The sequence below is a fragment of the Somniosus microcephalus genome, chromosome 14 (assembly GCF_052327205.1).
Source record: "Somniosus microcephalus isolate GS21.2 chromosome 14, FLI_Smic_1.0, whole genome shotgun sequence".
NCBI classification, from domain to species: domain Eukaryota; kingdom Metazoa; phylum Chordata; class Chondrichthyes; order Squaliformes; family Somniosidae; genus Somniosus; species Somniosus microcephalus.
The window spans coordinates 62,491,715-62,504,140 of record NC_141000.1 but is presented as its reverse complement, the minus strand read 5'-3'; the positions used below and the strand labels follow the sequence as shown (position 1 = coordinate 62,504,140).

Sequence of the window (12,426 nt, the reverse complement as noted above, 5' to 3'; positions counted from 1 at the left end):
CTCCTCCCCCCCAAACCTCTCCTTGCAGGACTTGGCCGAGGGTCGCTGCCAGAGAGGCAGGTGGACCCGAAATTGAATTGTTCAGTGCAGTAAGCTGCCCCTGGAGGTGTGACTGGTGCCAGAAGCTCGTCATGATTTAGATGAGGACCAAGGACCAATTTGTTGCAATCCTTGGGCCTTCGTCTTCAGGCACAGGGATGTTCCACCCACTCAGTTCTCTGCTTGCTTGCTAAGCAAGGCACTTAGAAAAGGGAAGCATCTAACAACAGGGGAAAAGCTGGTGGTTCATTGTATTTTATATTAGGGGTGCCTTTTCTCAGCTTATCATAAATAAGACTCAAAGGGATCCATCTATAACTTTATGACTAGATTTATACTGAGCGTGATGCAAACACAGGCTAGTGTAAACACATCTCTTGTAGCAAGTCTGGCACCTCCTGGCTTTAGTGCATTAGGCAGTCTCCTAATTTATACTGCCACACTTGCATTGATGCACACCGAAAATGACATTGCATTGCGAAAATGGCAGTATATCTGCAACCTCTTTTGTCTGGCATCCTAGTTGATAATGCTTCTATTTCCCTATTAACAGTAATTGCTAGTAAGTTAAACCACCTTGATGGGATTGCAAAATAGGATAAATAGTGGCTCGAAAGCACAGATATACAAAACCCGAAGCACAGAATGCATGTCGGGGAAAATGGTAGGGGAATATAACACTAGTGACCTCCAGAATGTTTCTGTATTTGACTTCACGACTATGTTTCCCTGTGACTTTGATTCTAGGTTGAGAAGAATGATGAGGCTAATGCGAAAGCTGAGCAAGAGACTACCAAACCTGAAGACAAGGCTCACAAGGCCGCCACCAAAATCCAGGCTAGCTTCCGTGGCCATATAACACGGAAAAAGCTTAAGGGGGAGAAGAAAGGAGAGTCAGCCGTGGCAACGAAGGCAGAAGGTGCAGAGAAAAAAGAAGATGCTAAAAAAACAGAGGCTACCAAGGAGCAAGAGGCAACAGCAACAGAACCAGCTGCATCTGGTTCGGAAGGGAAAACAGAAGAGGCAGAAAAAGCAGCAAGCAATCCTGAAGCTCCCTCCTCGGATGCTGAGAAGGCATCAGAGGCAAAGGAGGCTCCCACGGAAAACTTAGAGAAAGCAACGCCAGCTGCGACAGATGAAAAGTCTGCGAATGGTGAAAAGGATGTCAAGGAAACAGGAAGCGGCGCAAGTACTGCCACTGAAAGCACTCCATCTTCAAATGTCACCTCCAGCCAGGCAAAGGAGAAGAAACAAGTAGAGGTACCTGCTGCTGAGGCCAGTGAAGCAGCAACAAAGGCCCAAACTGAGACAGCTGCTAGTAGCACAGCACCAGAGAAAACAGGTAAGAAATGTAAAACAATTAAAAAAAAACCTTAAGACACACACTTTTTTTCTAACATCGGTAAGAATGATGTGGAAGAGTTAAGTGCAGATCTAGAAGCTCTTTGTATAACAAAAGTGTAGAAATACTGGTCTTTTATTTTATTTTACTTCTATTAACATTAAAATTATAAATGACACAGCAATTTTAGATGACTTTCCAGACTGCCAATATAGAAACATGCTCAAAATTATAATTTTTTTGTTGGTAATACTGTTACATTTTCATCAATAATAAATTTTGTTTCAAGAAGCCAATCATTACAACTAAAGAAATGATAAATTCAAATACAAAAACTGTTGACCATTCATCATTGAATAATCATTATACATTTTCTGTTCAAATCAGATAGCATTCGGAATGAATGGTCAGCACTTTAATATGGTAAAGATAGCCACTGAACAGCCTTATTATAACCTGATATTTTGAGTCAGCCAGTGGTGCTGTGAATATATATATAGCGTGAGTGAGAGGTATGTATGTGTATGTATATAAACTCCCATGTAACTGTAGCAACACTATTGGCTTCAAGTAGGGATTCCCAGTTCTGCACCTGTTGCTTTTTCTGTACAAAATAGAACAGATTAGGTTTGAAATGTTACAGCTGCCATTTGACACAGTTCAAAGTGTTTTCGCAAGATCCCCAAGACAAGTTAAAAACAATGCAAAATCAGGTAAGAGACAAGCGTTGGTATGTTACGATCAAGACAACTGGATTGTTTGAACACAAAATTACGTCTTAAAAGTGGTCCGTGAACCACTTATGATAACTTGCAATTTACTAATTACTGTAACCCCTTGTACTTTAGAAGATTGTACTGGTCTGGACATCCTCCTATGAGAATGTGCAAATCTCCTGTAAGTTGTCATCTCTGACATTACCCATTGCGATGTTTTTATTTCACATGGCCTTTGCTATTCATTATAAACTCTGATCTTGTTTTCTTGTCTCCTACTGAACTCCACAAATAAACTCTAAAGCCTGCACATCTGCCAATGCACTTTATTATGGTTATGTTTATGTTAATGTATTACAAGCCAAATGAATGTTGAATGTTTAAATGTCTTAATCTAAATGTACACTCTCAGGAGCCGCAAGCCTACATTTCATTGTACTGCACTTGTGCACTAACAATGACAATAAAGTTTATTATTATTATTATTATTGTAAGTCGTCACACAACACCAGGTTATAGTCCAACAGTTTTATTTGAAATCACAAGCTTTCGGAGCGCTGCTCCTTCGTCGAAGGAGCAGCGCTCCGAAAGCTTGTGATTTCAAATAAAACTGTTGGACTATAGCCTGGTGTTGTGTGACGACTTACATTTGTCCACCCCAGTCCAACTCCGGCATCTCCACACCTTGTTTTCTTAGGAAGCCCCCCAACACAATGTCAGCTCCACTCCACCAGCTGAAGCATGGAAAACGTGTATAGACCGCATTACACATGTAACAAGGTTGATTTATCAGCCTCAGTGTGGAGTCTCTAACTAGTTTGGGTCTTGTGTATGTACTTGTGTGAATACAGTGGAGCAAATCCAATGAGGGAAATAGACATTTGTAATTCACCCTGACCATTAGGTATTCTTCATGTAATTTGGGTTCATTAAAATCAAAAACCACTTTCGTATTTATTGATACTAAAACTGGCAAATTACTGAGGCTTATATCTATTTCCTTCTGGAGTTAGATACAATCAGTGGGATCATCTCATTTTTAGTGTGCATTTTATTTTTAAAAAGCTCTTGCAACCTACCTTACTAAACATTGTTTTTGAGAAATTCCATAAAAGTCCACTTTATTCAGAAAGCCCACTTGAATTAAGGAAACAGACAGTTCTAAAAGGGGCATCTCTGGCAGAAGGTTGTGATACATACTGATCTGAGGCCAGTATCCAACTAGTTGCAGGCTGAGACTATAAATGTCTGCCAAGGCAAAAACATATTCTGCCAGCTGTTACACAGAGATGTGTGGTACACTTGCACATACATGGCAATTAATTATTTATTTTAAAGTATGAGCAGGGAAGGAGGGCAGTGGTGAGACTTTGTAGTGTATTGTACGTTTTTCTTAAAATGGAGCTTAATTTGAAAAATTGTAACATTGGCATACTCAGTAAAGTAACATTTAAGCAGTTTGCTACATGGGCGAACAGTGCAATCAGGGGTGATTTTTATAACTGATCCTGTCCAGCTGGCTTTCTCAGTTGAGGATAGATAATTGACCACCTGTTTTGTAATGGCTGTCGTTACCAGCTGTCGCTGAGCCATAGGTACTTGTGTTTTAATATTTTATATAACAGCATTATACACGAGACAATTTCTCTGAAGCATTGTTAAGGTTTTAAGGTTGTTATTTATTAATAAAGCTGTACATTTTTTTCACAGCCACTTTGGGTTGTACGCACTCTGAGTAATCGGAAAGGCCTCACAAAATTAATCTTTCAAATGATGGTTGTAAAATTAATGGAAAAGCACCACTATAATCAGCAATAAACAGCAAAAGAAGTATGCAGCAATTCTTCAGCTAAAATCCAGTTTCACATTAGGTTGCAGCCAGAACCAACATCTGGCCTCTTAGAAGGCCACAACTACCACTCAAGATGGTTTTAATACTGTACAGTTACAATAAGATATGTCCCTGAATAAACTGTGAAATGTATTTATTCTGGCCATGAAGTTTGTTCAAAAATCCCTTAAACATATAAAGGCCAATTAATCACAAGTAGATTGACACTTGAGCTGCAAAGCCAGTGTTTTGATGTATGAGTGTTACTTGCCAGGACCTTACTTTTTTTTTCTCTAGCTTTTTAAACTTAGCTGTTCTTAATAGTCCCATGTGAGATAATGTGTGTTCTTTGAAGACATCACATGTGTTCTCATCATTACATCGAAGTAGGCCAGTCTTGTAAACCAGGAAGCAAGGGTCTCAACCTACCAGACAGCAACCTCTTAATCCACAAGAAGTAATATTTGTAACAGACTTTGGGCCATATAGCTGGATTTTCAAACTGTTATAAATCACATTCATGGCTTGGATGGAGTTTAGAGTATATTAAAAATTTAACAGGCATTAAATGATCTGTTAATAAGTCCCCAATTTGAGTGCAAACTACAATGAACCACAAACGTCTAAATGCTTCTTAATCAGCGTGCAGCCATATGAACTCAAATTTTGGTTGCAAACTTCAGCACAATATTCTGCAAATGTATATTGGTTGAAATAGAACACTAAAAATGGACATAGCTTTACAAGGTGTGCACAGGTCTGTACATTTTGTAGCACTATGGCCCAATAAAACAAATATCATTGTTGACAACAGTTCAGTAATATAGGTTGTTTGAAAATTGAGTGTATTTGTATTCTGGATATGATTTTATTTATTTATCTCTGATAAATCTGGTGACATTATGTTGAACCTTTTGCTTTTGGCTTTACATTGAGAGGAGATTTGATAGAGGTGTTCAAAATCATGAGGGGTCTAGACAGAGTAGATAGAGAGAAAATGTTCCCATTGGCGGAAGAGTCGAGAATTAGAGGACACAGATTTAAGGTGATTGGCAGAAGATCCAAGGGTGACATGAAGAAAAACCTTTTTACGCAGTGAGTGGTTAGGATCTGGAATGCACTGCCTGAAAGGGTGGAAGAGGCAGATGCAAGCGTGGCTCTCAAAAGGGAATTGGATAAGTACCTGAAGGAAAACAAATTGCAGGGCTACGGAGAAAGGGCGGGGGAGTGGGACTAGCTGAAGTGCTCTTGCAGAGGGCAGGCACGAGCTCGATGGGTCGAATGGCCCCCTACTGTGCTGTAATGATGCTATGATTCTACATCAGTAATATATAGTTAAAGGTGCCTTGAAAGAATGAAAACTTACTTATAAAATTAAATGTTGATACTTTATCATTAACATAATGGTGAAATATGCAACTGAGGTGCTGAAATTCTGCTATGTGATGTAGTATGTTGGTTAACGTGTTTCTGTAAAATTTCTCTGTTCATCTATTCTTAAGGTTAACAGATTAATAACTTTGTTAAAATAGCAAACACGGGAATTTCAGGTGAATGTGTTAACCAACATGTTACAAAAGTCACACAGCTAAATTTCAATCTCTTAATATTTAATTAATGGGGCAGATTTTTGCAGTGGGTCTGACAGCGTACACTGAGAGTAAGGCGTCATACCGCCTTTGAAATTGACCGCAAGTTCGGGATTTCCGCATGCTCTTGCGCATGCTAAATCTCAAACCTGCGATCTGTCAAGGTACGCCTTGACAGATGATCCGCACCACATTGGAAATCCCAATTGCTAGCGCCAACTACCCAGCAATTACATCCGAAAATGTTACGGTTGATGCAAACAGGCGCAGGGCTTGTAAAGGGATTAGATAGAGACAATTACCCATTCCATTAGCTCCAGAATGAATTGTAAAACTGTCCGAAACACCACCAATGATTAATGTACAGATTTTTCAGATCTTTGTTTGGGCTCTGTTGTATTTATGTTTGTATCATCTGTCCATGTTATTTTATATGAAATTCCACAGAGCTTCAACGATTTATCAGAACTCTAATTCCTAAATTAGATTTAAGAATTAATTCCCAAAGTGTTTTTTTAGGTGGGTCAGTGAGAGAGAGGGTCATTTTGGAAGTATTTAGTCTCCTAGTCCTTACAATTATTCTGAAAATACATCGGGTGAAATGCAATATAAAGGGAGTTACCAGTATTGGAGGTCGACACTTTCCCTTCGATGTACTGATTGGCGCACCAGGCCCACGTGATCCCAGATTTGCTTCCGCACATGCTGCGCCCCTGAGATCCATGGGCCATTGTACTGCCCTTGAGTACGCAGCGGCAGAGAGCAAGTTCACGAAGGAGGGCCCCCATCGGGTAAGTGGTATTTTTTTCGCAGGTTGGCGGCGTACTCCATAGCTACGCCGCCGACCGCAACTTTTGGGCCAATATATTTTCTAAGATCAGGATTCACCTTTTATCTTTTTTAAATCAGCCCACTAGAATCATATTTAACAGTGATGCTAGAGGATGGAGAAGGACAAATCTGCATAGTTGTTGAGAAAAATAGCAATTTTCCAGTGGAATTTATTCTTTTTTCACAGCAAGGACAGTATAATAGAGGACTGTTATTTCTGCTCAGAGTTATGAATTTTATTCAAACCACTAACATTTTAGTAAAATTTGATCTGTATTTTAATTTGCAATTCTTCTCTTTGGTGACTAGTTCCATGATTCTGAATAATGTAAAAATGTTTGCATGTAAATGGAAAGAAGTCAGAAGGAAATAAAAAAAAAAATGTCTCAAACAAATTTGAAAATAATACATTTTTATGCAGGTAGTTAGTAAACTGTTAAATGCAAGCAATATTTCATTTTGTGAATTTTTGGCAATGACATTTCTGAATAGAAGCCAGGCCTTTTTCACATTTAATAAATATGTATATTTTAGCCATTTAACTATTACCAATGAGTTTACGTATTTCATGTTAATTAAATTTCATGCTGAGGTGTTTGAACATTGATATTTGATTGAAGAAACATTTATTTCTCTTTATGAATATTGGAAACTATTGCAAAGAGATAATGTTGAAAGTAAAATAGTGATAATGATGAAAGTAACATACCGAGGATTCAAAGAACAGAATTAAACAAGAATGGAGACTATATGAAAAAGGCAGACAGACTGTGGTACCTTGTGACATGCTTTGTGCTGCCAGCATTGGATTGGGCTGGTATTGGAGTGGTCAACTTGGGTTTGCTGTAGTTATTCTTTATATGGTGTATTCCCAACCAATTCAATAGAAAAACGAATAGTGCCAGAGGACTGGCAAACAGCAAATGTAATTCCAGTCTTCAAAAAGGGAGATAGAACTAACCCAGGGAACTAGAAATAAAAACAGAAAATGCTGGAAATACTCAGCAGGTCAGGCAGCACCTGTGCAGAGAGAAACAGAGTTAACGTTTCAGGGACCTAGAAACCAGTTAGCTAAACATCAGTGGGAGGAAAGATAAAAGAATGAGATAACAAAACATCTAGGAAATATAGAATATAATTAAAAATAGTCAGCATGGATTTCTAAAATGGAGATCATGTTTATCCAACCTTATTGAATTCTTTAAAGAAATAACAGGTACAGTTGACATTGGCAATGCAGTGATGGGATATACATGGACCTTCAATGAAGAAGGCCTTCGATAAGGTGCCACATGAGAGATTCATGACAAAGGTCAGGGGTTAGGTAGCAGAATGGATTGAAAGATGGCTACAAAACCGAAAACAGAAGGTAGAAGTTAAGGGAAGTTTCTCGGACTGACAGGAAGTGGTTTTCTGGAGCAATCCAAGCTGGGATCACTGTTGTTTATCATATACATAAATGATTTGGATTCAGGATTGGAGGTATGGTGTTAGAATTTGCAGATCATACCAAATTGGGAGGTATAGCTAATAATATGGAAAACCTAACCAATGTACAGGAAGACATAAACAGGCTTGCGTTCCATTCCTCTAACTCTAGCCTCCTGTTTTTCCTTACACCTCTGAAGCACCGTGGGACATTTTTCTACATTAAAAGGTGCTTATTCTCAGGTCCAATCAAATGGAAACTGACTACAATCCCATTGAAAGGAAACACTACTCTCTGTCCAGTTGGCTCATCAAACATCATCAAATTAGAAATACACAACAAAATTGTTTTCAAGTGCTAGTTTTTGAATGACCCATCATCATGGTTATTACCAGAAGTAGCGCTATTGCAGGAATAGCCAAGCACCTTGGCTCAAAACTAATTAAGGCTTTCCCTGAGATAATAGAAGGAGTCTGTTTAATTACCTCCTGAAGCATATATTTAAGTACTTGTATTGCAGGGAGGACATTAGCATAATACCTAATTGTCTGGAGTGAGAATTAACACTAGCTTTCCCAGAGCGTTAAGTACTTACAGAAATCCAAAACTGCTTTTATACTAGAAGAGTGCAGTGAATAGGAAGTGCACAGCAATCCCGTTGTCAGCTGCACTTGAGATGTATGACCAATTAATCTGCCTTGATGGAGTTGGTTGAGGGATGAATGGGACCATGGGATCTTTTATGTCCATGTGAACAGGCAGACAGAGCCTCAGTTTCATCCAAAAGATGCCAGCTTCAACACTAGCACTCTTAGTCCTGCTATGAAGTGTTGGCCTAGATTATGTGCCTTCTAACTCAGAGGTGAGAGTGCTACCAACTGAGCCAAGCTGACACCTCTAAGTTTTACATTTCTTACTATTTTAGCATTTTCATCTTTTTCACCAATTTTCTTTGACAATATTCTCTTCCCTCCTTATTTACTTTATGCATAGAAGTACATACCAATGACAACACAAACAGGTCATTCATCCCAACCAGTCCATGTTGCTGTTTATTCTCCACTTGAGCAGTAGTGCTAATCCCATGTACCCACCCTGTTCTCACACCCTTTGATCCCATTTCCTTCAGCCACCTATCTATCCTATTCCTAAATATTGACTTGATCTCTACTTCAGTTACTAACTCTGAGTGCATATTGCAGCCTCACAACCCTCGGTGTAAAATTATTTCTCCCCTCTGTCTCATTCTGGTTGTTCCCACTGGTATCATCCATGGGGGGCAGATTTGACCGTATTTCGCACAAAACTGGTTTAGCCATCCTTGACCAGATCTGGATGGAGCATATCCAGCACTGAGGCCTCACTCTCCTCTGCTAAAACCATTCCCTACTTCAGGTTCATCCAGGAAAGCAAAGATAACACGTGTGTTTTAAAGGAGGATGCCCCCTCCACTCTCACCTCCTACAAGAAGTGCCAGGAGTTCATAGACTTCTTTGTCACTAAGATTGAGACCATCCATTCTGCTGCCTCTGCTACCCCTTCCCCTTGCCCACCAAGCCAAATCATCCCTCAGGCTTCACCCTGCCCTAACCATTATCTTGTGTCCTTCTCCAGCTTGTCTACTATCTTCCACCATGCCCTCTGAGCTCATCTTGTTCCTGAGACTCATGTGTTACTCTTGAACCCATCGTACTAAACTGCTGATCATCCAATTTTATACTTCCTGGCCCTCATGTTAGTGACATTACAAACAGTTCCCTCTCAGCAGGTACTACCCTCTGCCTTTTTAAAGGGCCATTATACACCTTCTTCAAAAAACCCACAATCAACCCCTGTCTCCTTTCAAACTATGCCCCATCTCCAACGTCACTTTCCTCTCCTAAGCCCTTGAAGGTGTTGTCGCCTCCCAAAAGAGTCTCTATCTTTCCCACAATTCTGTTTGAATCTCCATCAGGTTTCTGTTCCTGTAACATCACTGAAATGGCCCTAATGAAAATCAAAAATGATTATGACCATGATATCTTTTCCCTCCTTGTCCACTCTGCAACTTTTGACATGGAATCAGCTGCCACATCTAAACTGATGACAACCAGCTCTATCTGTCCACCCCCCTCTCTTGACCGCTCCAATGCCTCTGTGCTGTCAGACTGCTTGTCCAACATCCAGTCTTGGATGAGCCGCAATTTCCTCCAATTAAACATTGGAAGGCCATCGTCTTCGGCCCCGCCACAAACTCTGCACCCTTGTCACTAATTCCATCCCCCGAATCAGCTACTGTCTTAAGGCTCATGGAAGCCTAAGTGCCCGCTGGGGGAAATTTAAAAAATCTACTGGAGAGGACAAATGCATTTATCTTTAAGGTGTATATGGGCCTTATAAAGGCCCTCTTGCCTGCAGGTCTGCCCGAGACCTTGTTCCTGCCAGGTTTTCCTGGGCTTGCTGGAGACTTGCGAACAGCACACCCATTAGCTGGAAAATGGTGGGGTGGGTTCAGGAGATGGCACTTTAATTGACTATCATTGACAGGCACCCACAGCACTGAGGCAAATCTGGAGTACCCGCCATTTCAGCAAGAGCGGAAAGTCTGGCACAAGTGCTTAGACCGGGGGAGGGGGAGGTGAGTGTCGGAGTCCCTTGGAAACAAACTTAAGTTGCCGGAGTGACTATCTGCATGAACATTTTTGCGGCCTTCTGCGCATGTGCATGGTATCCAGAGCCGCACATGCACAGTACCCAACAGTTGCGGCTTGCAGTGGGCCACACTTTCCTCAGCTCTGTGGCAGAAGGAAAGACAGAACGGAGCTCACATAGAACAATCAGGGCTCACTCTTGTGGGTTAAATCCTTCTCCCACCTCCCAAACAAGTTCCTGCCCCCCCAGCAAGATCCTAACCTTCCTGCCACCCCCACCCCCACCCCCGCAAGTTCCTGTCCTTTTCCCTCCCCAACAAGTTCCTGACCCTGACCTCCGCCCCCCCCGCCATCACCCAAGTCCCTGAACTTGCCCCCCTGCCCAATTGATTACTCAGGCAGGCAGGAACTAATTACACATTCCAGAGAAACTGCTGGGTGTGTCTTGTCCTCCAAGGGGACCAATCATAAATCTGGTGTTGGAAATTAACGCAACCTTAAGTTGATCCCTTTGGTGCCCTTGGAGCCTATACATACATACATCCTGACAGGGAGAAAGGGAGAGAGAGAGAAAGGAAGAAGTGTGGTGGAGTGCAGAGAAGGAGAGGAAGAGAGAGAGAGGAAATAACAGCAAACAGTGGTTTTAAAATCGCTTTTGTCCAAGTTGGGGTCATAACATGAATATCCGTGAGTAATTGTTTGATGCAATACAATTCTGATTAAATTAGGAAAGGCCAACAAAAATTACTATTTAACTTTAATCTTGTCAGTCACCAGATAACCTGTGACATTTAAGAACAAAGACAAAAAAGTTAATATTTTGAATGCATATTTCAGTAACTAGGAGAGAAAATTCTATATTGTTTGTGACTTTGTGTGAATTAAAATGAATAACTTTACAAATGTCTCCAGCTTGGTGACCTCAGAATTGGCTGAAACTTTCACTGTTCTTGCATTATCTGAGATTTATTTATGCAAATATTAAGCCAGTCTAATACTAAGGCTTTCAGGAAATTCTGATTGGAAATATTACTGCATGAAGTGGAAATATTACTGCATGAAGTCAAAAGGGATATAAGGTAAAAGGACAGTCCAGCAGATAAGCAGTTCAGTCTGTGATTTTGAGACAAAATACATAGGAATTTTAAATGGATGTAATTTATATACTGGCATTGCTTATAGCAAGATGGAGGATTCATGGTTTTATGGTATGTTGCGTACAATATATTAATTTATGGTGATTGTAATAAAATACTATTTGACTTATTCAGAGTATGGTAGGAGGGATATTTTGTCATATTTTCAGGTTCCAATGGTATGATTATGTGCATAATTTTGTGCTAACTATCAATCAGTGGCCTTGATCACTATTAAAAATTAGTTTTGATTTTTAGCGCGCAGGATACAGAAGAAAATGGCATGGAACATGTACCATGTTACAGCTAGGAAAGAAGTTGGGTTGCAGGAACTGCATGTAGCAGGAGTAAGGATTTGGGAGGGTGGGATGCGATTGTGTGAGATTGTAGTGTTGGGAACGTGGTCCTGGGTTTAGAAGCAGAGGCTATGGGAGTAGTGATCGGCTGGGGTTAAGGTTCTGGGTGCAGGATATAAGAGCACTGGGATACACTGAGGATGTGATAAGCTGCTACATAAATACAAGCTCTATCTTTTACAGAAAGCACTTTCTGTGAAAAAGGGGATATAGTTGAACATTCTATTATTATTTTCTTACTTGATGATTATGGTGAAGGATGTCAATGCTGGAGAATTAAACTATTTTCATATTTCTCACCTAAAATTTGCATCAAACACTCTCTGGCCAGGTATATCATAACTTAGATACATGGCAAAGTTTCCTCTCTGCACTGTTCCAAAAACATGCCTTAAACCCAACCTCAAAGAATACTCCTTGGCGTGCCAGTGTATAATTTCCTTCTCCTGTGGCAGTCATTCTTTTTGCCTTTCTGAGTGAGACCATCAATTGCATACAAAGTTTCCGAGCTGTGCTTTAATCTAATT

The 12,426-nt window shown here is 40.3% G+C and overlaps 1 protein-coding gene across 1 annotated transcript in view; it reads left to right on the top strand.

Moving 5' to 3' along the window:
- Positions 1 to 12,426, top strand: part of gap43 (growth associated protein 43) — a 276,865-nt gene that overhangs the window by 71,058 nt on the left and 193,381 nt on the right. The window contains exon 2 of the mRNA XM_086006584.1: positions 787 to 1,381. Coding sequence (XP_085862710.1) covers positions 787 to 1,381 — 595 coding nt within the window. The remainder of the gene's footprint in view (positions 1 to 786; positions 1,382 to 12,426) is intronic.